This window comes from Bombus fervidus, chromosome 16 (genome assembly GCF_041682495.2).
Source record: "Bombus fervidus isolate BK054 chromosome 16, iyBomFerv1, whole genome shotgun sequence".
Lineage (NCBI taxonomy): Eukaryota > Metazoa > Arthropoda > Insecta > Hymenoptera > Apidae > Bombus > Bombus fervidus.
This window is the reverse complement of record NC_091532.1, coordinates 1,957,508-1,981,153: the sequence shown is the minus strand read 5'-3', so window position 1 is coordinate 1,981,153 and position 23,646 is coordinate 1,957,508. Positions and strand designations below refer to the sequence as shown.

General features: G+C 27.1%; 7 protein-coding genes across 16 annotated transcripts in view; 5 read left to right on the top strand and 2 right to left on the bottom strand.

The window, feature by feature from the left end:
* The first annotated feature begins 484 nt into the window (after positions 1–484).
* On the top strand, positions 485–5,332 carry LOC139995934 (uncharacterized protein C05D11.1). The gene is made up of 14 exons (XM_072019880.1): positions 485–718; positions 892–1,133; positions 1,228–1,396; positions 1,497–1,660; positions 1,737–2,255; positions 2,341–2,595; positions 2,669–2,842; positions 2,911–3,147; positions 3,217–3,397; positions 3,490–3,742; positions 3,815–4,001; positions 4,089–4,232; positions 4,319–4,629; positions 4,718–5,332. Exons 1-14 carry the CDS (start codon positions 547–549, stop codon positions 4,776–4,778), a joined length of 3,069 nt encoding a protein of 1,022 aa, XP_071875981.1. The 5' UTR covers positions 485–546; the 3' UTR covers positions 4,779–5,332.
* LOC139995937 (uncharacterized) lies at positions 5,072–6,955 on the bottom strand. Of its 2 annotated transcripts, none has more exons than XM_072019886.1 (3): positions 6,680–6,955; positions 5,497–5,833; positions 5,072–5,331 (listed from the first exon to the last, which is right to left on the bottom strand). In XM_072019886.1, exons 1-3 carry the CDS (start codon positions 6,739–6,741, stop codon positions 5,122–5,124), a joined length of 609 nt encoding a protein of 202 aa, XP_071875987.1. In that variant the 5' UTR covers positions 6,742–6,955; the 3' UTR covers positions 5,072–5,121. The 2 variants fall into 2 exon arrangements, with proteins under 2 accessions (XP_071875987.1, XP_071875988.1); XM_072019887.1 differs by lacking the exon at positions 6,680–6,955 and adding an exon at positions 5,943–6,061.
* Positions 6,956–8,153: 1,198 nt separating this feature from the next.
* Rab14 (RAS oncogene family member Rab14) lies at positions 8,154–11,397 on the bottom strand. Its single transcript, XM_072019848.1, has 7 exons — positions 11,009–11,397; positions 10,139–10,251; positions 9,816–9,942; positions 9,619–9,736; positions 9,346–9,464; positions 9,151–9,219; positions 8,154–9,034 (listed from the first exon to the last, which is right to left on the bottom strand). The coding sequence occupies exons 2-7, from the start codon at positions 10,242–10,244 to the stop codon at positions 8,917–8,919; spliced, it is 657 nt and encodes a 218-aa protein (XP_071875949.1). The 5' UTR covers positions 10,245–10,251; positions 11,009–11,397; the 3' UTR covers positions 8,154–8,916.
* Positions 11,398–12,520: 1,123 nt separating this feature from the next.
* Positions 12,521–20,197, top strand: LOC139995913 (uncharacterized). 3 transcript variants are annotated; one of them, XM_072019859.1, is made up of 4 exons: positions 12,521–12,562; positions 13,201–13,295; positions 14,489–14,713; positions 20,059–20,197. In XM_072019859.1, exons 2-4 carry the CDS (start codon positions 13,214–13,216, stop codon positions 20,076–20,078), a joined length of 327 nt encoding a protein of 108 aa, XP_071875960.1. In that variant the 5' UTR covers positions 12,521–12,562; positions 13,201–13,213; the 3' UTR covers positions 20,079–20,197. The 3 variants fall into 3 exon arrangements, with proteins under 3 accessions (XP_071875960.1, XP_071875959.1, XP_071875961.1); XM_072019858.1 differs by lacking the exon at positions 20,059–20,197 and adding an exon at positions 17,950–18,116; XM_072019860.1 differs by lacking the exon at positions 20,059–20,197 and adding an exon at positions 17,919–18,061.
* On the top strand, positions 15,715–16,971 carry LOC139995910 (uncharacterized). Its single transcript, XM_072019855.1, has 2 exons — positions 15,715–16,642; positions 16,789–16,971. Exons 1-2 carry the CDS (start codon positions 16,150–16,152, stop codon positions 16,827–16,829), a joined length of 534 nt encoding a protein of 177 aa, XP_071875956.1. The 5' UTR covers positions 15,715–16,149; the 3' UTR covers positions 16,830–16,971.
* Positions 20,072–21,055, top strand: LOC139995908 (uncharacterized). The gene is made up of 2 exons (XM_072019850.1): positions 20,072–20,214; positions 20,304–21,055. The coding sequence occupies exons 1-2, from the start codon at positions 20,100–20,102 to the stop codon at positions 20,768–20,770; spliced, it is 582 nt and encodes a 193-aa protein (XP_071875951.1). The 5' UTR covers positions 20,072–20,099; the 3' UTR covers positions 20,771–21,055.
* A 519-nt stretch (positions 21,056–21,574) lies between these two features.
* Positions 21,575–23,646, top strand: part of LOC139995858 (uncharacterized) — a 128,491-nt gene continuing 126,419 nt past the window's right edge. For 2 of the 7 annotated variants that reach the window (XM_072019751.1, XM_072019750.1), the window contains exon 1: positions 21,575–23,042. The gene's annotated coding sequence lies outside the window, so the exon portion shown is untranslated. The remainder of the gene's footprint in view (positions 23,043–23,646) is intronic. The other 5 variants (XM_072019749.1, XM_072019744.1, XM_072019748.1 and 2 more) reach the window with 4 other exon arrangements.

Here is a 23,646-nt window from a genome sequence, read left to right as displayed (position 1 = left end):
TGGGTATAAATTTGAAGACATAAATTATAAATAATTTATAATATAGAATTTATAACGAATCAATAAATATCATTCACGTATTAATTTTCTGAATAAGTTAAATTATTCAATCTTTTATAAAAGAATTAAAAATTCTATCAATAGTTACAGTGTTAATAATTTTATACGCATTAACCATTTAAACACCATATATCTATTCTTCTTTAATATTATTATTTCAATACTGTCAGAGATACTATCTAATCTATTTAATCTGTCTAATGTTTACTACCAATGTTTAACTAAAAAGATCAGGCATCTGTAACTTATACATAAAGTTTTTAAATATTTAAGACATATCCTAAAATTTATTAAAATAAAAAATATTTTACAATCGAGCATTATTTAAAATATATATCTTTGACTTGTGTTGCTCCCTTGATAATTTCGATAATTTGTCAATTGTTTCATATAATAAACTGTAAATTTTTACAAATATAAAAATTTACGTATTCGTGTTGCTTTTCAAGAAGTTTTAAAGTTAGTAGAAATTTAATGTAATATAACATGGCGCCGGTAGACAATTCACCTAGAGAAAACATGGGAGCATTTGATTTTATATATTCGATAAAAGCAAATGATACAATACCGGTACACATTTACAAATCTAGAGATACTGGAATTACGGTTTGTATAGCGGACGTTGAAGGACCTGTTGTAAATGGTTACTTGTGCCTCGGTAATTTCTGTTGTTTTTATATTTCTTGTGTATTCTTAAAATATGGTATTCATTTAATTTTATTACTTTATATACGTTATATATATGTGTGTGTGTGTGTGTGTGTGTGTGTCATAAATACTATAGATATATAGTATATAGTATTATAGATAATACTATTTTTATAAATTTAGCTACTGAAGCGCATGATGATGATGGGTTACCACACACATTGGAACACCTTGTTTTCCTGGGCAGTGAGGATTATCCGTACAAAGGTGTTTTAGATCTATTAGCTAATAGGTGCTTGGCATCTGGTACTAATGCTGCAACACAAGTTGATTGTACTTTCTATACTATGACAACTGCTGGAAGTGAAGGATTTTTATCTTTAATGCCTATATATTTAGATCATATACTTTATCCAACACTCACGGTACAAAATATTTATTATTTATTTAATAATTAATAAATCATAATGTGTAAGATGTTTTTAATTAATAAAATTAAGTATAAAATTATTTATTAAGGATGCAGGTTTCCTTACTGAAGTACATCATATTAATGGTGAAGGAGAAAATGCAGGTGTGGTCTACTGTGAAATGCAAGGAAAAGAAAATATAGGAGAATATTTGGTATACGTAGAACTGTTTAGAGCAATGTTCCCTGGACGATGTGGTTACAAATCTATTGTTGGAGGTAAAAATATTAATCTTTCTAATATCTTATTATTTTAGAATAGAACATTAAGTGGTGTACATTGCTATTTTTATAAGAAAAATATTACTTTTTTTTATAGGAGCATTGAAAAATCTAAGAGAAAGTACTACTAATGAAAAGGTCAGGCAATACCATCAAGAATTTTATAGGCCTGAGAATTTGACAATAGTAATCACTGGCCAAGTGAAACATGCAGATGTGTTCAAAGCGTTACAAATTATAGAAAAGAAAATAATATCAAAAGTATATATGTATAATTGTTTGTATTTCAATTCTTCATTACTTTCATAACATAGTTAGAACTTAATGGATGTTTTAGGGAAATAGAGGTTTCTTTAAAAGACCTTGGCAGGATCCTGTACCACCTCTCACTGAAAGTATAGATTTAGACGTGTATTATCCTTGTGATGATGAAGATAATGGAGTAGTAGATGTTGCTTGGCGAGGATCGTCTCCTATTACCAATATGTATGAGCTTATCGGTTGTACATTACTTTTAAAATATCTCACGGATACATCAGTTAGTCCACTGCAGAAAGAATTTGTTGAAATTGACGATGCATATGCTAGTAATGTTGGCTATTCTTATTGTACATATACAGTATCTGTACTATACCTTGCGTTTGAAAGTGTACCAAAATCAAAAATTCCTCTGATAAAAGATCAGTTGTTAAAAGTATTAAATGATGTGTATAAGAAAGGTATTGATATGAAACGAATGAGAACAGTTGTTCATAGACGTATCCTTGAAGATTTGAGTAGTTTGGAAAGTGAACCGCATGATACAATTGCATATATGCTTTTTGGATATGCACTTTATGGTAATACTAAAGAAGATGTAAGTACTTGTTTTGGGTCTGTTATGAAATTTTACTAATCAAGGTATCCTTATAATAATTATATATCTGTTTCTGAAATTTTAGTTGGATCAGAGGACCAATCAGGTACAAGCTCTTAAAAAATTAGAAACTGAACCTGAATCTTACTGGTTAAATTTGTTGAAAACATATTTTCTTGAGTCTCCATTCGTATTAGTTAAAGGAATTCCCAGTTTGGAAAAAAGACACGAATTAACTGAGAAAGAGAAAGACAGAGTGACTAAACAAATTGAAAATTTAAGCAAAGAGGGACTCCAAGAGAAAGAAAAAGAACTGCAAGAAGCAATTGCTAAAAATGATGTATGTAATTTTACATACATATATGATATATATAATATTCTTTCTTACACACTTTAATTTCGTATAAATTTAGATACCAGTACCAGATGAAATATTAAGTTCTGTTCCTATCCCATCTACTCATCTTATCAATTTCCACTACATCAAGAGTTATACAACAGAAAGCAGTAAGCAACATTCTAGATTTGATGTATCAAAGTTGCCATTTTATACATATTTGGATCACGTTAATACAAACTTTGTTTATGTATGTACTTGTTTATTGTTTGATCATACTTGAAACATCATTTAACTGACTATGCATTTCTTTTACAGATGTTTGTTATTATGAATACTTTAGATGTTAAAAAAGAATATAAACCTTACATTCCTTTATTATTGGAAATAATAATGGAGTGCCCAGTAATGAGGAATAGTCAACTCATTCCATATGAAGAAATTGTAGCTGAATTGGAAGCAGATACCATAAGGAATGATACTAACCTCGGAGTTTCTAATTCTTCGAGGTTTTCATGTGGACTATACAGTTATACTGCTCTGTTAATACTTCATGTAATAATTCTTTATGTTAAAATTCGTTTAACAATTATTTAATAATCTTAAATAATTGTCTTTTTATAGCTTGAAATGGAAAAATATGAGAAGGGTGTACAATGGATTAAAGAACTTTTATACGAAACTAAATTAACTCCAGATAGATTAAAAATTACAGCTGCAAAAATGGTAAACGATGTCGCCCAATTTAAAAGACAAGGGAATAAAATCGTGAATGATTTAATGCAAGGACTGATATATAATAAGGGTAAAAAATTTAAAGAATTACGTAACACGTACGCGTGCATACACATACATAATTGTGTTATTGTAAATAATAATTATATTTTTCATTTTCAGATAGTAATCCTTATATATCTAACATGTTACGGCAACAGAAATTTCTTAATAATGTTTTGGAACGCTTAAATGATGAAACAGGCCAAAAAGAAGTTATTTCAGAAATTGAATCTGTTAGAGAAGTGTTAACAACACCTAAAAATATGGTATTGTACATGGCAACTAATGTGGATAAATTAACTGCTCAAGTACCAAATGTTTATAGCCCATGGAACACATACTTTTCTACATTTGATACATCAAGCAAGACTAAGTTAGTTTATTTTCATGACTTAAATTATAAATTACATGTTCGCATATAAATAGTAAACATATAACTGTACAGACTTGAAGCCATTCCTGATTCAGCATTGATAAATTCTCCAGATGAGATTCCATTTAAAGGTTGCGTTACAGGATTAGGTTCCATAGAATCTTCCTATTTATGTCAGAGCTGCTCATGTATAAATGATTACCACAGTCCAGATTTAGCCCCTTTGCTTGTTTGTATACAATATTTAACTCAATTAGAGGTAAATAAAAAATAATGTAATATCTCTGTAATAATTGTAAAAGTATTGCATAATATAATACGTATTTAAACATCAATATTTTTTAAGGGCCCTATGTGGAGACTTATTAGAGGTCAGGGTCTATCTTATGGGTATTATATCCATCCCAAACCAAATGAAGGCCTGTTATATTTATCATTTTATAAATCCACAAATATTGTAGCAGCATATAAAGAAGCAAAATCGATTGTAGTAAGTATCTGTTTAGATCACAATTAATCAAATTTGTAACATTCAAAAAATGAAAATAGCATTGCTCAACTTTTACATTATTATAGGAGATTCATATTTTCGAAAATAAATGGGAAAGATTGCTTTTTGAATCGGCAAAATCTTGTTTAATATTTGAGATTATTGGAAAAGAACAGAGTGTAGGAGATGTAGTACAACAGTCATTATTGTCTTATTTTAAAAATGTACCACATGATTACACTCAACAAATGGTGCAACGTGTATCTGAAGTAACAATTGAGGATATGAGTCGTATAGCATCTCAATATTTAAAACCATTATTTGATCCAAAACAATGTAAAACAACTATTGTATGTCATCCATCTAAAGTACCAGAAATTGTTGATGCATTTAAAACGTAAGTTAATAAGTGCTACAGTGATATATTCTAACATAAATATATATATGTAAGTATTTGTATCTTTTTATATGTATTTTTGTTGCAGACTCAATCACGATCTTAAATCATACACTACTCTTGAAGAAAGTTACCTAAATGATTGGTAAATTTTATATATATTAAAAAAGCATGCCTCTGAAGTTCGACAAACATATATTATAATGGTTCTGTTCAAAACACAGCTACAAAACGAATTTAAGCACATTTGTTACTCATTTAAAAAATGCTTGTTGATTTGCATTTATGGATCAATATTGTTATAAAGAAACTAACAAGATTTAGTCAGAATATATACTTCTATAACAACTAAATAATTCTACAGTACATTTGTGTATGTTTTATTATCCCTTATACATGTTGTTATTTAAAATACAGTTTTATCTTTTTGTGAATTGCTTAAAATAACTTAGTTTAAAGTAAACTTAGTTTCAATCATTATTAATATAGGAATTATGATACTAAAATATTTTCTACTTCTAATGCTGATACACCTTTTTGTTTCTTTGGTAAATAAACTCCACCAAACACTTGTAAACCAAGCATTGTAATGTTTGCAGTGTCTAATGGTTCTGCATCAGGTACTTCTCGTCCACGATAATATGGTTTAAAATTTATCAAAGGCAATGTTACAGTTGAAAAGTCAATATCTGACATTGGTGCCTATTGTAATTTAATATAATTTTTGTATTAAATTGATACTTGAAAATTATTGTTATTTAAACATTGTAAACCACTCGACTTAAACACATTATTTTAAAAATTACAACTTATAACTTATTAGTTATGCTGTTAAGAATAGCTTAAAGTAATATAGCTAAAGTTTACCAGAAAAAATTGTTCATATGTTATATCTTCATTTGAATGAAGGCCTTTGTGTCTAAGAACAATTTTATAGTGACTATTGTTGCCTTGTCCTCGACAATTGATTTCAATATTTTCAAAATTGGATAAATTTAAATTAGTCATTGTACGTATCCCTGCAAATCCTGCACCATTTGGTTGTGGATTTAAAAGAGTAAAGAATATAGCTCGTTGAAAAACTTGTGTTGTTTGTAGTGCTAAAACAGCTTTTGATTTTCCTACTGTTCTAACAGTGTCAGATATTTCTCTCCAATTATCCACATTTTCTACAGTTGTAAAATCAAAAAGTATTTCTTTATGCCTAGTTAATTAAAAATAATGAATTTTAATTGAAGATAACACTTTTATTAGGTAGTTAATTTATGTGTATATAGAAATTTTTTATTCATTAAAAAAAATGTTAAACATACATGTTTTTTGTAAAATTTTTACAATGTACCAACAGCACATTTGAGACATACTGCCATTAGAAGTTATAAATTATTAATTCCTTTTAAATTTCTGATGATTAAACAGGTTATAATAAACACAGATAATAAATGCAATAATAAATTGTATCGTTAACATAATAACTCTTATTTATTATCAACGATTAATATCAATACTATTCGTAAACTCATATTTACAAATATTTAACACATTAACAAAATATTTTATATAATTAACTAGAAAATTGAATATTTCGGTAAAGAATAAATTATCTTATAAAACATAATAATTTTGTATTTCATCTTAAAAGTTAAATTAGTGGAATTTATTAAAGAATAGTAATTGTCAAATATATATTATTTCTTGCCAAATTAGTATTAACCATTTAATTCTTTCATTATTTATAAATTATTATAAGCATAAAATTAATCTTTATAATCATATGTATAATACACAAAAAATACATATATGTACTTACTTATATGTACTTATACATATGTACATACGTATAGCTCTACATTATTACATGAAACAAATTTTCAAATATATTACATTAAAATAAATAAATAAAAAAGACAAAAATTTCTTTCAAATAACATTATACTATGGATATTCCATAAATTTTACGAACATGTGTTTTTTAAGTATCTTTCTTAAATAGAAAAATTAAATGTCAACATAAAAAATTAACATTATTGTTATCAAAAATATAACTCACCCCCTTATTGAGCGGAACATCATTCCAACCATAAAAATATTGTAAATATATTGACAATTCATTGTTGTTTACCAACTTGTACCTTATAATTTTACGTTAAATATATTTTTTTTTATATACTTAGTGACTTAAATTTATGCAACTAATGCAAGTCAAAGTGATAAGTCTAATGTTTTAAAAATACACTTTTGTACATAATGAACTCGCGCGGCAAAATTAAAACATATTTTTGCAGCACACATAAGATGTATTATAAAAAATTTTGTCCGCAGATTTATTATTTTAAGATTCAATATTTGCGACTTAAAGACTAAAAAAGAATTTATATATATATATATATGAAAAATATTAATAAACACTAATAAATACTAATAAATATGAAAAATACTAATAAAACAAAAGAATCTTGTTTTTTGAAATAGTCATATAAATTTAAATATATGTGCAGTAAATAAATACAAAATATTTAAATATCATCTGTATTAAAATAATTTAGAAATATCATTGAAATGATAATATGAAGTATTATATATATCTTTATATACTAATATTACGTTATATCGAATAAACACGTGATTATATGACATGATAAATTTAAGAGATAATTAAATGAAACATGCGCTATCAGTTTTCTATAATGTAATCTATTGATTCTGCCGTTTTGGTTATAAAATACATCGCTAGAAATAACATTTTACTTTAGATTTGTTGTATTAAGGATGCAAAATCAATTATATACTGTAATATAAATATTTATTTTTGTTATTATTTATATATACAAGATATGGAAAATAGATAAGTAACTGAAGTTGAAATTAGGTTTAAACAATAATACATATTAAATAAAAAAAGAATTTGTTCTTGTTTTCTACATTAAGTTGATTCTTATTGATCTCCAATTAATTAGATGTTATGTGTATACATATAACAGGATAATAATTATTTTAAGTGGATTTGAGAGCTTTGGTCAAATTTATTCTAAATGATATTTTATATTTTTTAATATAATTGCCAATATAACTGCAATATAATTGTTTTGCTATACATTAAATAAAAAACAACATATAATATTTAATTCCTTTTAAACTAATTTTTTAATTTCATTTCAGTCGGGATTGGTATGTAAAATTGATTTTGAAAAATATGTTAAGGCTATTGCTAGGTACAATACAGCTGTCAATTAAAGTACGAAAAATAATAAATTTTTCAGATAACATGTCTGCTAAACCTTTCTTAAAAATTAACAAAACATGAAATGTGGATAAAAATTTAAGATACATATCAACTGTACATTACTTCATTTTAGCAGGAAACGATATTGATTGATATAATGTAATAGAATATTAAAAAATCTACCCTTTTGAAAACACTAATTGTTTAAAATCTTTGAAATAATAGTAATCATAACAATATAAATTTTCTTGTTATCAAATTGGAAACATGGAACATTCCAAAACACTTGGAAATTAAAATGTTTTTCAAGCAGAAAATAAAAGTTATATTTAACTTCACATTAGCAGTTTATATGCTTTGTATGATATGAAAATGGGGTTGTAGTTATATGGAACACTAGAGTTGACATTAATTCTATTTCATTATGCCATTTTGTGACAACTCTTTGATGCTGTTGAGAAGTTTAGATGTGTTACCAACAATCTTTTGCACTTAAGCTTATAGTACAATAGCTTTCAAACTGCAAATTAGATAACAAACACGATCAAACGTGCTTAATCTTGTTACACATATTTAATTTACAATGGTAAATATTTGGCTGTGTCACATTCATATTTATCATATTTTCTTGTGATTAAGTAAATGTTTCGTACAATGCACCTTGTACACAATGTACTATAAGGTTTGTGAATACAACATATTGTCTAATATTAAATTTTTTACGCAATAAAGTATACGACCTATGCAATAATATTTGCATATATGCAAATTACAATAACCATAGAAAAGCTTTAACACTGAAATATCAATTTCAGTGTTAATACAGAATCATTGTTATCAGTACAATTTATATGCATATGTAGACTAAATCATGGATCTGTACTTCATTTCTGAAAATTAAGTCTAACTAGAAAAAAGTGATATTCTTTTCATGGAATAGATTTGACATGTCAAAGGTAAAGGGATAAAGACAGGAGACTATTTGCTTACTATACTTAGTACAAATCATATATGCATCAATAGTACCGATGAATTCATGTTTCTATATACAAACAAATAAAGACCTAACAAGAGCAGGAATCCTTTCCACCCTGTTGTTCATTAGATACACCTTGAAGATTAGTACGACCTGGTTGACTCGGATTATGTTGAACTCCAGATTCGGCAGCATTCAAGTCCAAACTATATACAAATAAATTATAATATGAAAATTTTCAAAAGTACGAAATATGATCAACCACGTTATTTCAGCAATATGTGTTAGGCAAAAAAAAAAAAAAAAAATCGAATTTACTGACCGGCCATCTTGTATACTCTGGAATATCTTTTTTGCTGTTTCCAAAAAAGCCTCTTCAACATTGTGCCCTCTGATAAAAAAGTCATAAATTTAAATATTTCCTAATTATATAATTCGTGTATGTATTTATACTTTAACTACATAATTTAAATTTAATGCTCTTGTGCTCAAACTAATTACCTAATTATTGACTTACGTTTTTGCACTAGCTTCTACAAACATAAGACCATTTTCATCAGCAAATTGTTTTGCTTCCTCATAAGTAACATCTCGTTGACCTTCCAAGTCACTTTTATTTCCAATTAAAAATATAACCTATAAATATAATATGTAAAATTGTTTGTTATATGTATAATATAAACCTGTTATTTATAGAGTATGAGAAATACATCATTCAACAGTTCTGCATCAATGTAGTTACACTTTACAGACGTAAATACCATTATGTAAAATATCATATTTTGCATACAGTGCTTGGATTTGTTAAATTCCTTGTATCTGTAAGCCAGCTGCTAAGATGATTATAAGTTGAACGACGAGTTATATCATAGACCATTAATGCTCCAGCTGCACCTCGGTAATAAGATCTATAATGTACACATATGTATATATTATATAGCCTTTTTATTAAAAATGTTACAATTTGATCATTATAAAAGCATATACCTAGTAACTGCCCTAAAACGTTCTTGACCAGCAGTGTCCCATATTTGTAATTTTATTTTTTGTCCTGCAACTTCAATGATTCTTGTCCCAAATTCAACTCCAATAGTATGTGGACAGTCTGCCATAACTACAGTAGAGGAAAATTTTCTATATCATTTTATATATGATGATATGAATATAAAAAGCTTTTAAATTAAAAAATTTATTCTAAGTACACTAGAACTATATAATTAATTTGTTAGAGAAATTACAAATGTGCATACCCAAATCTAAATTGTTTATAAAGACTTGTTTTTGCTATCTTATTTGTTTTTTTAACTTACATTTTTTTTCTGTAAATTGATGCAATAAACATGATTTTCCTACTCCCATATCTCCTATAATAATATATTTGAAGATATAAGAGTAATTATATGGTCCAGTTGACATTTTTTATCTGTAAATATATAATTTACAAACTTTTGATTTTTGTATTAATTTATATGAAATATATTTTATTTATTAATTTATTTACACAGAGATATTAAAGTATGACAAATATCAGATCCGCAATGAAGTTTATTGAACATCTGGCATAGCAAGAATGTATGATAACAAAACACATAAATAAGAATATAATACAAATTACAACAAATGATGTTACTATATATATATATGATAAACACGACTATGTACATTATACCATAGTTGACACAGTTGTCAATATGTTATCAATATGTTTAACAAAAACCTATGCTTAAAAAAAACATTATAACAAACTATAAATTATTATATTTTATTAAAACAATTTTATTATGATTATATACTGCTAATAAATATTTAATTGGTGACAAATAAATGTATGAAAATATTACATATGTTAAGTAATACTATATTAAATATAATTATTCTAGTAAAATATCATTTTGTTGATACTTGTATAAAAATAAAATATGATGTAAAGACAATAATGATTTTTACATGTTTATTCTGGTGTTTTTCAACAAAACATTAATGATAAAGTAGTACATAATTGCTTAAATGATAATTATCATTATTGGTTGAAAATGTTGCAAAAATTAAAAATTGTCAAATAAAAAAATATGATAATACCAGTTCTGAATTTATAAATATAAGCAATAAAAACTCAATTTCCTGATGACAACTGTTCACTAAAAAAAGTTTCTGATGTCAACAATGCATTGTCTACTCACCGTTTTGTAGTTCACTACTGTGGAATGTTTTCCCACAAACTGAATTACAAGGATTTCGTTAAAATGTTATTACTACATAAACAATAAATTCTCGAACTAGATGTACAGATAACAACCGTAACACCGTAAATGTATTATAAATTACGATTCTTTATATCACGCGCAATATGGCAGATCACTGTCGCTAATAACGATGGCGGCGAATAAACGTCAAACCACCTGTCACTATTTTTTAACAATTCTAGTTATTAACCTAAACTCGTTCGTTGCAACTTTAATTTTAATAGTGTTATTTAACTATTACGACGAATATAAGTAATATCTCTAGTTGTAACTGTAATGTTTCCGAATATATAATTTTGCTAAACCATAGAAAGATGAATAAAGATAGATATCATTTGACCATTATGGCAGTAATTCTATACATATATATGCGTGCATACAAATTCTAGTGTATTTCAAAATGCCATAGCACTATTAATCAAAATATTCTTCTTATTCTGTAAAACAATGTTTTAGAATTTCATATTAACATGAGTTCTATGTGCCAAATATAGAAGCATAATACTCCTATTACTCCTATTAAAACTATGTATATAAACCAACCGCATACCAGTTCTTTTGAAACAAAGATATTGATTGGTTTTTTGCTCTATCTCAACATCATTTAGTTTTACTAAACAAATAATAAATATCTATATATTTTAATAACAGAATATAGTAACATTTAAAAATTAAAATCCCAATTTTTGAGATCATAACCCTAATTGGGCATATAATATTTGTCAAAGATAGTTTTGATATAATACAAAAATTATTGTTACAATAACTATTGTATTGAAGTACATATATATAACAGCATTATTTAAAATATTTAATCATCCTTTTATTTAAGTTTGATATATTTGTAAGTTCTTGGTACAATTTTATACAAATTACATTAAATGTAAAAATTAAAATATAATTTTCATATAAGTAACACATTGTTAGTTACTGCATTTAGTTATTTCATTTGTTTTAATCATAAATTATGTTAATTGATTGATAAGTTAATAAATTCATATAAATTCTAAAAGTAAAAAATATTTTTTTGAGAACATGAAACACAGAAACCAAAATTAGCAAATCAAAAGGATTATCGAAAAATTTTTGTTTAAGTATGAAGTACTATCCAACTATCGTAAAAATTTTAATGCATTTAAATACATAATAAATAATGCGAATGAGCCTAATTGAGAAACCACCCAAACGTTAGTCGTTTGAACAGTATTGGGATTTGTAATGTAAATATGTTAATACTAGTTGTAGGCTGTAGTTAGAATATGCGCACTTTCGTAACTTGCAAATGTTGTGTTATGTACCTATTGTTTGATGATTGAGACTTATGTTTAAAATAATTCCGTGTAAAATACTTTGCAAGTCTAAAAATCTTAACAGTGCTTAATACATCAGTTTGTCTGTTTGCTTCGTTACTCTTAATAATTACTAATAAAATATAAGAATATTTTTGGTTAAGAGTAGTATCGGTGAATTAAATTCCGTATATGTTAACAGGTGAGAGCTTCTAACTTAGTAAGATTTATTTAACAATAATTCTAAAATAAAAGATTGACGAATAATAATTAATAATAAGATATCATAATAAGCGCTTGTCAATAATACTTATCAGGAATTTATTATATTTAGATTCGTTTTGTTGTTCATTTATTATATATATTATAAATATGTATGTATACATAAGAAATATATAATAAGTCCTTCTTGCGCTATTTGTGCATTATGCATTATGTATCAAAAGATGGTACATTGAAATTCTGAGAAATAATAATAAAGATCTTTTTCTAAATGTAAACAAAAAATATTTGTTTATTAAATTTCTATAAGATTAATCACAAGTATTTTCTTTTACGTAGCCTGCACATCAATTTAACATGTTTTAAAATCTCAATTATAAACGTTAAAAATATAAGTTAGTACAGTTTTAGTTATTAAAAGATGATTGACTTCTGTCTTTTGTTATAAGGTAATTATATGTAACATATATATGTAAACATTGTGTTATATATTTTTGGAATTTCAGTATATGCCATATGCATTCACTAAAAATGCATTATTACATCCAATAATTGTTGTTATGAAATATTAAGTATATATATGTAGTTTAAATATTTATGAAATAAAATTTGTTTTAGAATAACATTACAGATGCCATACATTTTAGTACGTGGTAATCTTGCATCGTATGGTCATAGATACCCATGGAGAGTTTTAGTATCAGGTCTTAAAGGTACTATCTTTTATTTTAGAGCTTAAACATTTAATATAATTATATTTAATTTATTTATGTAATGGTAATTTATAAAATAAATGTTATTTTGTTGCTACTTAGTTGATATTTTCTATATGCAGTTTTTGCTTCTTATAATACATGTGTAGCATGTTCTATTAACAGAATATATGAGCACACTTATATACATCACGTATTTTTGTTTTATTTCATGATAATATGTTTTCATTTATATTTGAAAAGGTAATATTTTAGAAAGTGAAATATCATATATTTAAAAATAAAATAAGTTGTTAATGGATTTACATATCCATTGATTTCTTATAAAAATGAAAGTTAAGTATTTGTATCTTTGTCTCCTTCTCTTTTTTTCTTCTTCTTCTTCCTCTACCTTATGTTTGTTATAATTGTATATTAAATATTTTATTCTCTTCTACAAAATTTCTAATGTCTACTATGTTTTATAGACTAAATATATGTTCTTTTTTATGAAATACACAGTTATATCGTTATATAGTAATAATAATCTTTTTTTTGTAAAATTAGTATTATTCAAGTTATGATAATATAAAAATCATACCATATTTGAGAAAAAAGTTAAATAAAAATATTCTAAAAAATGAAAGATATAATATTCAAATATAAAGTGTCACAATAAAAAAATACATTTATATATTAAGACATTATTTCTTCCTCAATACATATATTAGTAAATTAATTCCTTAATTAACTAATTATCATTTATACCAGTATGTTTATTGAAATCTGAGTAAAGGAAGATGTGTCATATGAAGTGATTGATAGAATGTAAAAGTATTAATACATTGATTACACAGTTTATAGAAACGTATTGGTTTACTTCAAATTGTTTTGTTTTAATTTGAAAAATTTGGAAACAAAAATGAAGTTTTTATTTATATTGCTTCAAGTAAATTATGATGTTATTTATAAGTGAAATTGATATTCCATAATTTTGAGTAAAACGATACCCCTATCAACACTACTTCGCGATAAATTGATAATAATTATCGCGTAGATAGACCGCAAGTAAGATTAATTATATTACCTTTCAGCTGAGTTCGTATGATTGAGAACGTGTGATTTTTATAATTCTTAGTTTTTAAATGTAATTTACGTAAAAATTAGAACAAAATTACGTTGAAAACGAAAGATATTGTTCACGTATGTTATAGCATCAGATATAGAACAACTGAGTCGTTTTGCCTCTGGGGGATATTGTGATGATTCGACAATAGTGTATTTGCAACATCCTTGTGTAATATTAACTGCTTTAGAAGTTCTTGGTTACAAAGTCGTAGCATCTTCAAGTACAAGTGTTAAACAAGATTATAATGAGTACATGTGGACTATGAGAAAAGATTTTTCTGAACCTGAACCTGAACCTGTTATTAAGACAGGTATGATTTTGTAGTAATTGATTTATTTTTACTAATAATTATGTGATAACAAACATTTACAGTTTACTTGCATTAAAAAATTTAACACTTCTTATTATTCTAAGAAACAGTATTTTTATCTTTCAAGATAAAAATTAAAAATATAAAGCGTAATTAAAAAATTATATGACTTTATAATTTTTATTTTTACATAAGTTTGGTTTATTACATAAGCTATAAATGCAAGAGGAAAGAAAGTTATCAAATATATATGTATGTAAAGAATAATATCGTAACAATACTTATGATATATTACAGTGAATATTTCATAATTTTTTTATAGATGAAATATTATAATAGAATTTTCTTATATACAACGTTTCTAGTCCCGTTAGAAAAATATGTAATTAAACATAAATGTAATGTATTAAAAAGTTTGTACGGATTACACTTGATTACTAATTTGTGTATTTATTTTCGAACTTTCCTGTTAGATTTTTTACTTTCAAAATGTTTCAATATTTTGTCTGTAGAAGATATTTTGTGTAAGTCTGATTATAGAATTATTGTGTTTAATTAAATTATATGAAATTTTTTATATATATTTCATATATATAAATCATAACAAAAGAAAAAGAGAGAAAAATATAAGATTCAAGATATTCGTTACTACTGCTTATATTCTTATAAGGATGGCAGCAAACACAAGTACTGTTCTTACGAAGGTTATGTGTAGTAGTGGCTGACGTTTAAATTTGATACTAGGTATAGTATCAGATATGTTGTAGATATTTTATCTAGCAGTGGTATATATTGTTCGTCATTTAATGTGACATTCGCTTAAAACTTTCGCTCTTGCATCAGCTAATAACTTTCATCGACATTACGAATTTCTATTGATTTTTATTGTGTGTGTGTGGAAGTTTTGTTGTATATAATTTTCTTCGTTAAATGATTAATAACATTTAAAATGGTTTTGAAAAATTACATTTAATTGCTTCCATGATATTTAAAAGGTGTATAATCTTAGTAATTTATATGTATAGTACCTACCTGGATATTAGAAAGAACAATGTGTACATCTACTAATTTTTTAAACAAGCACTATATTTTGTAAATTTTATAAAATTGTTAGAATCTTAATTTTAAACTTTTGATGCTGTGCTAATAGTATACTTTTGTATATAATATTTAACTATGTTGTAAATCAATATTTTCATCTTTAATTTTTACACTTATTTCCTTATGCGAACATTATGTATTTTAGTTTTGATTCCGTATAAAAGGAAATTAATAAAATAATATATAAATGATGTTTTATACAAAAATTTTATATTTTTATTACATTAAACCACAATTAACTATTTATGTTGAAAACTAAAAATTTTATAAATATAAAATAAATAAAACATATGTAGTTAAAGAAGAAGTATGTTGTAAAACTTAAAAAAGAAACAATGGTTAAAAAACGAGGAATTGTGTGGAACTATTATAATAAGAAAATGTTAGGATCTCAAGTGATTGCATTTTGTAAGTTTTGTAATCAATCATACATTCAAAATGCTACTCGTATGGAACGACATATGGAAAAATGTCCAAAGTGTCCAGAAGATGTCAGACAACAATTTATACAAGTAGCTCATAACAAGAGGCATAAAGCTAATAATCTTGACAATAAAATGAACGATGGATGGCCAAAACAAGAATCTTCGGCAGATCAGAACATTACAGATACAGAGTTAGAAGATTTAGATGATTGGAATTATAAGAATCAGTCATATTTAGTTGATACATCTAATGCAATACAGCAAAATATGGATTTAGTAATGCATAATAATGAACAAAATTGGGTAAATCAGGATAATGTGGTTAAAAATCATGATACAGATACAAGATTAGTTAGTAGGAATTGGGAAACAAGTGAAAATGATACAAAAACAATTGCAGCTGGTAATTTGAAGAAAAAGGATATTTATGAAACACTTAAGCTATAATCTTATTTTGGAGTTATTATTAGATTGGATAAAATTATGCAACTATTTCTCAAATAATTATCTAGAACAGATTTTTTAAATGTTTTTAAAAATTTTGCGTAGCTGGATCTCAAGAACGATCAAGTTCAGTTCACCAAAGATAGTCATATAATCCTAGAGGAATATCAGCTGTTTCTTCTGTACAAACATCAGATTGTTTATCCTTACAAAATAAAATATATCAAGAACAGTTATTAGAAAGACATGCCTTAAGAAGAGCTGCAGAATTAGAAGTACAGCGTAAAGCCTTGGAACTGGAAAGATTTCAATGGGAATATGAGAGAGATAAACTTCAAACTGAAGTTCGTTGGGCTCATGAAACTCGTATGATGCAACTTAAAGAAGAACAGGAAAGACATTTGACTGAACAGAGTAGAATAAAGACAGTTTGACATATAGTCTAATTGTAAATAATGAATTTTACCTATTGATAACGAATAATACCATTATATTCTTGCATAATAATCTAAAACGTTTTAATACTCAAGATTATTCTTAATCAAATATGAGTAGATGATAAAGAGAATGTAAAATAATATATTATCCATTTAGAATGAAATATAATTCCTTTTTATATTTGTAGAAAGAAGTATTTTGTATATATTTTATATAATATTTTCAAGCAATATATTAAACAGAATATTTAATTCCAACAAAATGTGGAAACTCACAAATAGCATTATAAAGAGTTATTGAGTATATATTTAAAAAATATAAACATTGTTAATTCCAAATACATTTGAGCATAACTATTCAGATTTTGTAATTTAAATTTTAATTACTATAAATTACATATATATAATAACTTGTTTTTTCCTCTGGTATATTACATTTTTTATTAAATAATTTATTTCTATGTTTTTATTTATTTAAATTCAATATTACTTTATTACAACATACTGATTAATATTATTTAAACAAATTTGAAATAAAACATTTTTATCGATATTTCTAGAAAAAATTAGTTTTTTTCATTGTCTCAATTTAGCATAAATGAGTAGTAGAAAAATGTAAAAGTAGATATATTTTTGCCAAGATAAAAATATTGTTTCTTTTTGCTTATAAAATTAGATGTACTTGCATTGTATATAATATTATTTATATTATATAAGACATAGTAGTTAAATAATAGGATTTTCTCTTAAAAGAGAAAATGAGGGAGTTACAAAATATGTTTATATTTTTCCCAACAGCATTCTAGAAGCAACATTTTTCTTTTGACAGTAAAAGACAACGAAGTTTAACAATCCTCTTTAGCTCAACAATGTCGCAATCAGTGAATACAAGTGTCGGAAAATTAGCCAATGAAATGAATGATGATGAGAATTACTATTACGTTGGCGTAAAAGCCTCGCCGTTTGCGAATGATTGCGTTGTCTTCGGTTTAAATTCGGATGAAATTTTGGCTCTTTCAAAGCGTTTTCCAAACTCTGGATCAGATGTGGTCAACGGCACTATGATCAAAGGTTACCATCAACCATTTTCAAAAAATTTTTTTTACAGAATAACTGTATTTTTACGCTTTTAATTAAACTTTTTACCGAAAATATTTCTCACTCTGTCTTTTTGTAGCAGTATACGTGAAAATTGCCTCGGTTAAAATAAATGCTATATTTAATTTTTTAATTATACCTACATTTTATATATCTATGCAAGTTAATAATAAAAATAGTGATACGTTGGTAAAAATAGATTTATAATTTAGATATCCTTGTTTGCCATATTAGCTATATATTTAGTAATTGGAACTGCTTTGGGTTTCCGTTAAAAAAACATTATATCTGTAAAATGTTATACATTAAATTTACAAATAACATTGATGTATTATTGTCGAAGATAAGATGTTATATTGAAATATTTTATAGAAATTCAGGATTGGTATGTCTTATTGCATCGTATATTTGTAAATCATAGAATATTTTTCTTAATTTGTGCAATAAAATTTATTGCAGGACCACCTTTTTCCATCATTAACGCCCTGGCAGAATTAGGATATCGAGTTATCTGTAGCACAGGAGAAGCTGAAATACTTTGGACACTGCAAAGGGAATTGTAAAATCAACAATTATTCTCAGGACTACGATTTATAAGAAAAAAATACTACTTATGTATTTAAAGTATGCGTGCATGTTTAATAATGTGCACGCCAATTAAGAAACCAGTATGAATGAAGTATTATTTAATTATATAAAAAGTTTGTATACAAGGAACACACGTAGATATAAGAGGTGGTGTGTTCACTTTCGTTATAAAATTTTGATCAATATTTTTTAACTTGCTTTAAGGATGTATATTTTGTATCGAACATATTTGTACCAATAGATTTTCACGAGGAATTTTAGCAAGTTTCGTACATTACATTCGTAAAAGGCATTTAATAGGTTAAAACTACAATCGTACATCGTTTTATACATAAATCTATATATAATTTTTGCAACTTTGAATCGAATTAAACGCAAAATGTCTTCAATTTGTTTTAATATGAATTTACGATAAAAATTATGACACTAATAAGACTGTACGAAATCAAATTTCCAATTTCTATATTTTGCCGATTAGAGCAATATTTTTTTGGAACAATTATTTTATTACTTACCATAAAAATTAGATATATTTACGCATAAAATTGTGAGAAGTTGCAAAAATGATAACAATACCAACGCTTATCTTATTCGTTATTTTTAATTCATGCAGTATCAATATTAAGACATTTCGTGCAATAGAGGGACAATTTTTCTATTGTTTTTCTATTTTATATTATCCGCAATATAATTTTTAATAAAATTGTGTTGTTATATTTTTGTGTATATCTATAACGCTATGATACAGTACACGGAATCAAAACTAGCGTTAATATTATGTAATGCTGCAAAAGAATTTGCACTGTACTCGGTATTTATTGAATTCATTTATGAAACGATAAGGCAATATTTCTTAGCACAGCATCATGCTCCAAAACGAAAAGAAAATGAGTAGCAATTGTCGAAGTACTCTATTACAAAATAATTGAAACATAATATTATAATATATATATAGAGGTCGATTTTGTATGCCGCGCCTTATTTTCATATACGAATTCGATATATGTACATATAAATTACATATATGTGAACTATGTGAAATACATTTTTGCATATTGTGAATGAAAATTCATTGAAGAATATATGATTAGTATGACTTAAAACTATTTCTCTATGTACTTCTTCACAACCATTTATAATTTACGAAATATTAAAATTTATTTTCATATATATATGACATAATACTTATTTGTATCACCAAAAAATATTTCAGTACAATTTTTATTCTTTTTCCTTTTTAATGACATGATAGGTAAATTATCGAGACGCTAATTAAGCGTACCTATCACAAACATGGAGCACAGTCATAACTGTAACGATCATAATACATGCTGCAGTATAAGTAATAATATCGGAGTTAGTCAGTCTCTTATGGAAATGGAATTTGAACGTGGTATATGGTACGCCGGTAAATAATCAAATTTATTTTATTTTTATTGTATTATTTTATTTTATTTTTTTTTTTAATATCGTTAATAATATTTATGCCATTTTCAGCACAGTATAATGACTTGGATCGTGTAAAGATATTACTGAAAAAAGGTGTTTCACCAGATGCAGAAGATTCTGCGGGATATACAGCGTTACATTACGCAGCTCGAAATGGACACTATAAAATTTGTAATATTTTATTAGAAAATGGTGCAGCAGTGAATGCACAGACACGTTGTGGACATGCTACTGCTTTGCATAGAGCAGCTATGCAGAGTCACTCTGAGATCGTTGAACTATTGTTGAGATTTGATGCAAACCCTAATTTAAAAGACGTCGATGGCTATACCGCTTTGCATAGAGCACTCACGGCACGTTCCACACCTGTTTGCAAACTACTAATACCATGCACTGATCTATCATTATTGAATAGCAACATACAGAGTTTAGAACAATTAGTAAAAGAAAAACATCCTGACATTTTACCATTTTTATTGACATATATGAATAAAGGAGAAAAAGTAAATGATTAATAAAAATAATAAAAATCCTAGACTTTTTAAATTTTCTGCATCAACACACGAATAATAAAAATGTGGTACTATAAAAATATTTATTTTATTAATAATTGTCAGAAGAAAATAGTATTTGGTAGATAAAAGAACCTTGAAGATCTTAATTGATTTATAAAATGCAATTTTCAAAAGTACCCGATATCATATCTTTTATAACTGTTTTCTAATTTATTAATAATTAAGTTGCAACTATATACAAAGTGTACAAGTATATTTCTAATGTTAATAAACTGATCTATGTAATCCTCTCGCTTATATTGTTGATATTTTAACATTAAAGATACGGCTTGATATTTAAAAACAATGTGCAGTTTTGTTAACTGGATCGTAAATTTTGCACTGTGTAGGTGTTAAAGAGTAATATTAATATAAACAAAGGTTTTATTTTATACTACATGAATATATCAATAGTAAATACATTACGCATGAAATTTTATTTTATATTTTATATAACAACATAATGTCATACGGATAAACATTCTTAAAAGTAAATCTAAGGAAATATGGACTATAAAGACGATTCTATCATATGATAAACGAATAAATGTATAGATAAAATTGATAAACATGTATCATTATTGGTGGCGTTCGTTCCATGTGCTTGTCAGAACGGAGAGGGTCGTGCACTTGATATTGAATCGTTCGCGCGCGACCGTAAGTATTCGGGTTGGATCGGGGGTTATCGTTAGAATTCGACAGTGCTCGATGAGTTGCGGAGCGTAATATGTACGGCCGCCGGAGCCCCCTTGCGATAAACGGTGGTGCCATCTAGCGGAACACCTCCCGTCTCTCTGTACTGTACGACTGCAATCGTTGCATGGAGTCAGTCGTTTCACGAATACCGCGGGTGGTTTGCGCGAAGGCTCGCCGCCGCCTTTAGCCGTTGCGCGACGGATCGTCCGTCGTTTCGCGGTCCGAGGTTCGTCCGCGTGTCTTCGACCACCTTTCCCGCCTGGATTCTTGTGCGGTTTTACTCGTCGATTTGAGTGACAATCGCGAGCGATGTAATCGTGCCCTGACGTCACACGGCTAATCAAGTGCACACACGAACGCAACACAGGCGCGCGCGCGCCTGCTACTCGTATTCGTATACACGGATGGTCTACGTAGCTGCACACGGTATACTACATACAACACGTATACAGCCGTGCACACGGCTAAACTGATAGAGAGAACGAAGGAAAGGGAAACAGTGTGCAAGATCGCAAAAGACAGAGGAGAAAGAACGGAAACGGAGAGATAAGAAAGAAAGGGAAATATATATATATATATATATATGCGTATCTACATATATATATGTATATGTTGCGTAGCAAGAGAACGGTATTAGAGAAAAGGGGTGAGGCGTAAGACGTATAGACGGAGGACAATTCACACTTGCATACGTCTATGTAGGCTTGTACGAGCCTTTCGCCTTTATAAAACATTATGCGTAGATATTACGGCGAAAAACACGAGACGGTAAGAAGCCCGAAATTCTTTCTCCGGTTGATATATTCGAGCATCGATTTTTCTCGAACGACTTGTTTTTGTAACTCTCGCAAAGTATTTCGTGTTTTCGACACGTGCAAAACAAGGCTATGAAATAGAATAAAGAAGAACCAAACGAAAGAGCGAGAGAGAAGTGTCTACATCTCGTGGCGCCCCGTTGTGTTTTTCTACGGAAAACTGTGCTCGGAACCTGCGTGAACTTTCAGAGTGGAAGAAAACGTTTAGCAAACGGAAGAGAAAACTTTTTCTTTCAGAAAGGTAAACTGAAAAGGGAAGAAAAATTTCATTCGTACGTATATCATCTGATCTAATCAGTGAAACTCAGTGTGAAACCAAACGGAGAAGTTTGAACTGGAACGACAAACTTCAATGGACAAAACAAGTTTTATCCCAATCGAACCGGTCAGTGAGTGTAATATAATTTTTGTGTGTTATCTCTTGTTGAAGCCTTTTTTCTTGCTGTTATGTGAATTTTTATCATGAATATAGAAGTGTGTACGTGCGACACGATTGCGGGTGTACCTTGTTCGTGCAATAATAAGAAAGTGGGGTCTGTACGTTCCGTTTTTATTAACTTGTCGGACGGTCCACTGCTTTGAGAGTCAAGTTCGTCGCGCTTCGCTGTACGCGCCGTGTCTGGTGCGCACATATTTCCTCGCGCTTTCGGTTGCGCTCCGCGACAAGCTTTCTATTCCAAGTGAGATGAAATATATCCTCTCCGTCATATCGAGAACTATCGGTAAGGGTAATTGCGAATTACGTGGCAGTTACGTGCTTTACGCTTGCATTTCTTTCGTAATTTCGTTGAACGTACTTTCGTTTCGCATTTCCTATCGTTATTAACTTTATAGATTTTCAACCCTTTCATGGACATAATCTACATTTTTTATCAAAAATAAAAAATTTTAATCGAGAAAGTATATCAAATAGAACTTATATTTATTTCAGTAAACCAGTTTTGTGCGTTATCTCTTGTTGAAGCCATATTGGATATATGTTATTAAATCAAGGTTTAATAAAATTTAATTTTTATTTTCTACGATTGTCTACGGTTTACGTATATAATATATGTATGCGTGATAATAGAAATGGAAATACATTTTATATTACCCTTACATATGACCCTATTTAATGGGGAAAATAGTTTTCATTGTTTATGAAAGGGTTAAATTTGATTTCCAAAGTTTCTGCTGTAGTAATTAGTCGCTGACAGAGACCATTATGATAAATTAGATATTTATGGACGAATTTTATAATAAATTTCAAATGCAAATAAGCTTCGCTTTAATCATTAACAAAGTTGTTTAAAATCATGAAATCGTTAATAAATTATCATACTGTGA